At 33.5% G+C, this 5,000-nt stretch overlaps 1 protein-coding gene across 9 annotated transcripts in view; it reads left to right on the top strand.

The window, feature by feature from the left end:
• LOC124432268 (insulin-like growth factor 2 mRNA-binding protein 2) overlaps window positions 1-5,000 on the top strand; it is a 125,273-nt gene that overhangs the window by 39,771 nt on the left and 80,502 nt on the right. For 5 of the 9 annotated variants that reach the window (XM_046981045.1, XM_046981043.1, XM_046981047.1 and 2 more), the window contains exon 3: window positions 3,664-3,723. The exons of the other annotated variants lie outside the window; for them this stretch is intronic. In XM_046981045.1, coding sequence (XP_046837001.1) covers window positions 3,664-3,723 — 60 coding nt within the window. The remainder of the gene's footprint in view (window positions 1-3,663; window positions 3,724-5,000) is intronic. 9 annotated transcript variants of the gene reach the window in all.

The following is a 5,000-nucleotide window of genomic DNA, read 5'->3' as shown; positions in this document are numbered from 1 at the left end:
AAAAAGAAAAGAAAAAAGAAAAAAAGAAAGAGAGGGAGAGAATAATTGCAATTAAGAAGCACGCATAGAAGACGAGGGATAAAGGAAATGTGCGGAGAGAAAAGAAAAGAAAAGAAAAAAAAAAAAAATGAAAAAAAAAAAGAAAAAGGAGGATGGTTTCGATTTAACGCGATACAAACAACCACCGGTGCCGATCGTAAAATCTCTCGTACGCTTTTACTCGAAAGAGCCGAGGATTTTGATATTTTTTGCTTTTCTCTCTCTCTCTCTCTCTCTCTCTCTCTCTCTCTTTTATCCTCTCCTTCATTCCCCTTCTTTTCCTCCTTGAAACTTTTCGCAGCTGTCGCGTCAGAACACGTCACGTATTTCGCGGTTTACTTGCCGGTGGTTTATACGATGATGGTGACTTTACTGTACCTCGTTCATGCTTTTTCTCTCTTTCTTTCTCTCTCTCTCTCTCTCTCTCTCTCTCTCTCTCAAATTCGCACCCTTCTGGAAGGTGGTTACTTTGCGGTATCTTTTTTATTTCTTTTATTTCTTGTTTGTATCTCTCTCTCTCTCGTTTTTTCTTATCTATTTCTTTCTCTCTCTCTCTCTCTCTCTCTCTCTCTCTCTCTATATATATATATATATCTAAGTATTCATCGAGAATACCTAACTCACGTTTATAATGTATTACGAGCGAAAGAGACGATTGATTTCTCATTGAGTATGTAGAAACCAAAATGGGAATTTTTTCTTTTTTTTTTTTTTTTTTTTTTTTTTTTTTTTATTTTGCCGATCGATACCTTTACTTGACGATGACCAAGCGATTTTAATTTTTCACAAAGAGTTTTAACGAACCTCCTCTTCGTTCTGTGCCTAATTAAAAGTAATCGTGATTAATGATCTTTTCTCTCTCTCTCTCTCTCTCTCTCTCTCTCACACACACTCTTACCCTTTTAAATGTTTGATTGAATCAAATCGGAATAGTTCGTTCTTCGTTTAATTGTAAATGAAAATATTACGAAAATAAAAATCTTTCTTTTCTATTAAAAGAAGAGGGAAAAAAAGAAGGGAATACAAAAAATTAATCTCTCTCTCCCTCTCTCTCTCTCTCTCTCTCTTTTATTTACTTTCGAATAATCAAATCGATGTATTTCTTTCGTTCGTTCGTTCGTTCGTAGGAGAAGTGAAAATCATTGAAAAAAAAAAAAAGAAAAAAAAAAATAAATTAAATAAGACCTCGCATTTGCATTGTTCGTAGAGAGAAAAGGAGAAAAGAAAAAGAGACAAGTATGAAGAGAAAAGAAGAAATAACAGCTTGTAGAAAGGGAAAAAAAGGGTATACTACTAGTTATCTTGTCCACGTCGTTGTTTGTTTTGTTGCTTTCGTAAAAAAAGAAAAAAAAAAAAAAAAAAGAAAAAATTCGCAAAAATATTTCGAAGGTTGTTGCTTTCTCCCTTTCTTTCTTTTCTTTTTTTCTTTTCCTTTTTGATTTTTCGTCGAGGAAAAAAATGAAACAGAACAAAATAATAATAATAATAATAATAAAAAAAAAAAAAGAACAAATAAAATAAGAAATCAAGAACGAAAAACAAAAATCATAAAGGAAACGAGAGCAAAAGGACAAGCAATAGAGAGAGAGAGAGAGAGAGAGAGAGAGAGACAGAGATAGAGTGAGAGAGAAAACGAGGTGGGACACAAAAGGCGGTAGCGGCGTATTTGGCGTCCGTCGTGCTAGGAAGGTGATTTTAACGGTGATGCCTCTTAATTGGCGTGACCAGTGCAAAAGGAGGTGAAAAAGAAACCCAGGGAAATATACGCGAATCACGAAAGCGACACGTTTTACGTTGCACCTGGCCAGTAGCAAAAGTGAACGAGCGAGCGGGCAAACAGGGCTCCCCCGATCGTATCGCCAAGACACGGTTATTATTAATTCTTTTTTTTGTCTACCACCGTGTATAGACCGTAATTAATATGCACGTCGCGAAAGACCCCAATTAAGTGCGCCTCAGGACTTTTTCTTTTTCCTCGAACCTCGGCTCTTCTTTCTTTCTTTCTTTCTTTCTTTCTTTTACTTTTTATCTTTTTCCCTCTTTATCTCTCTCTCTCTTTCTCTCCCTCGCTTTCTTTCTCTGTCTGTCTGTCTGTCTGTCTGTCTGTCTGTCTGTCTGTCTCTTCTTTTTTATTACATAAATTTATTCTTTTCTCATCAACGTCTGCGAAAAGTCCTTTAATAAGATTTTCATGTACACACGCGTGTGTCCGGATTTTTATTAAAAAATGAACTTTCGACTTCGAGTTACTACTGGCGGCTGCCCGCCCGTCCTGAATTTTTATCAACCACATTTTTCTCCTTCCTTTTTCTTTCTTTTTTTTCTTTCTTTCTTTCTTTCTTTCTTTTTTTTCTTTTCTTTTCTTTTCTTCTAAAACTTTCGAACGAACGAACGAACGAGAAAATGTGGATGAAATTTTTCTCCTTATCCCTTTTCTTTTTTCTTTCTTTCTTTTGTTTCGTTGATTTCTTTTCCATTTTTCCTTTTTTTCTCTTTTTTCTCTTTTTTCTCGTTTTTTCTTTTCTTTTGCAACGCCGACAAACATTTCGATCTCGTTACGATGCGAATAATTAATTACGTTCTCTCTTCTTCTTTTTTTTTTCCTTACGTTTTTTATTTCTTTTTTCTTTTCTTTTTTTTTTTTTTGTTTAATTAATTAATTAATTTAATTTTCAACAGCTACTACAAGAATTATGTCAATTTTCTTCCTTGAACGATTAGGTATAAAGAATATACAAAAAAGAAAAAAAAGAATGAAAAAGAAAAAAGAGAAAAAGAGAAAAAGAGAAGAAGTAAGGAACGAAGATAGAAGAATTTTGTTTTTGTTTCTTTCTTTCTTCTCTTTTTGTTTTTTTTGTTTTTGTTTTTGTTCTTCGTTTTTCCAAATTACATATTTAATTTTAAACGTTATTAATTAATACGACGTTAAAATGCCGAAACTGTCGAATTATTCTCTTTTTTTTTCGTTTCTTTCTTTTTCTTTTCTTTTTCTTTTTCTTTTTCTTTTTTTTTTAACGTTATAAGCACAAGTCTTTCACAACCATAGTTCTCCCTTACGTATTTCGAAAGAAATGAAAATTAAAGAAAGCGATGGTACTACAATCTCTTCCTCCCTCTCCCTCCCTCCCTCACCCTCTCCCTCTCTCTCTCTTTCTCTCTCTTAGACTATCCTCCCTTTGATATTCCCCTTTTTCACCCACATCTCGGCTTCCCTATCACAATTATCGTGCATAAGAGAAAGGAAGAGAGAGAAAGAGAGAGAGAGAGAGAGAGAGAGAGAGAAGCTCGAAATTGGAACGAAAAGGGTAAAAAGAAAAGGGTGACGAAGAAGTGGTGCTAGGGATGGGGACGGGGGGGTTGAGGAAGAAAGAGAAACCGAAAAAGAAAGAGAGAAAGAAAACGAAAAACATACGAACGAACAAACAAACAGACAGACAAATAAAATGGAAAGAAATAAAATAAATAAAGAAAGGGAAGGAAAGAAAAAAGAAGAAGGAACGAACGTTATCCATCCATCGTCGTCGTTATCGTCATCCATGTCGTCCTCGAAATTGAAACGTTCGACGTATCCTAACGTCTCCATACGAATATCCTACAAAAATGTCTTTCTTTTCCTGGTTACAGGGGTAGCGTCATCGCCGCCCTACCAGAATCCTCGCTCGACCAGATCGGCAACGGATGGCGGTGAGTGATTTTTTCCCTCCGTTCCAAATCAAAACTCACCCTGTCTCTCCCTGTCCTCTTTGTTGTTTTTTTTTTTTTTCTTTTTTTTTTTTTATTTCATTTTATTTTCTTTTTTTTCTTTTCTTTTTCTTTTTCTTTTTTACTTCATTCTTCTTTCACTCCTTCCTTTGCAACTTCCCGACGAAATAAACCTTTCGCAAATTTTGTATCGAGAGGGCTGGTTGACGGCGATTAGGGTGAGAGAGAGAGAGAGAGAGAGAGAGAGAGAGAGAGAGAGAGAGAGGGAGAGGGAGGATTTCAATGGCATTAAATATGACAAAGATAACGATAATGATGACGACTACGACTACTCTTGTTATCTCTCTCTCTCTCTCTCTCTCTCTAATGTATGTATGTATGTATGTATGTATGTTTGTTTGTGTGTCGTTTTAATAGAATGAAAATGAAATTGGGGTAACAAAGGGATTTTTGAATAATAGAGAAAGAGAGACAGAAAGAGAGAGAGAGAGGGAGAGAGAGAGATTCTTTTCTCTCGTTCTTCTCCTTTTTTTTTCTTTTCTTTCTTTTTTTTTTTAAGATATTTAAATTAAAAAAAAAAAAAAAATTCATTGTTATCTTTATTCACTGTATATTACGATCGATTATTATTACATGGAAGAATCGCAAAAAAATTTTTGAAAGTATGAAAAGAAAAAGAAAATGATCTGCTTGAGTTATACGGCGTTTGATGAAAAAAAAAAAGAAAAAAAAAAAAAAAAAAGAAAAAGAAAGAAAAAAGAAAACGATGTGAAAGGTAAATAACCCTTGGACTCGTGTCGATCTAAAGAATTCAAAAGCTCGTTCCATGAAACCTTACGACTAGACAATAGAATTTACTTACACGTGTGATCTGTTTCGATGATTAAACGATAAATATCCTTACGAGATCGATTTAAAAACGAAAGAAATCGTATATAAAAATCGAACGTTACGATAAATAATAGATATTGATTGGAATCGTCGATTGATGTGGAAAAAAAATTCTTTCCATACGTATTTAATGAATTACATAATTCATATAATCGAATATCTTAATAAATATCAATGATCCGATAACGAGAAATTTAAGGATCGCGGATACTATGTATGCGATCGTTGTAAGAAAAAAAGAAAAAAAAAAAAAAAAAGAAGATAAGAAAAGAAGAGAAAAAAATGTAACAATAACATAATTATAATAATACTGATTAATATATACATATATATTAATTATATTGATATTAAAAGTGCATACACATTGT

This window comes from Vespa crabro, chromosome 24 (assembly GCF_910589235.1).
Source record: "Vespa crabro chromosome 24, iyVesCrab1.2, whole genome shotgun sequence".
Taxonomy (NCBI): Eukaryota; Metazoa; Arthropoda; class Insecta; order Hymenoptera; family Vespidae; genus Vespa; species Vespa crabro.
This window is presented reverse-complemented; position numbering and strand designations above follow the sequence as displayed.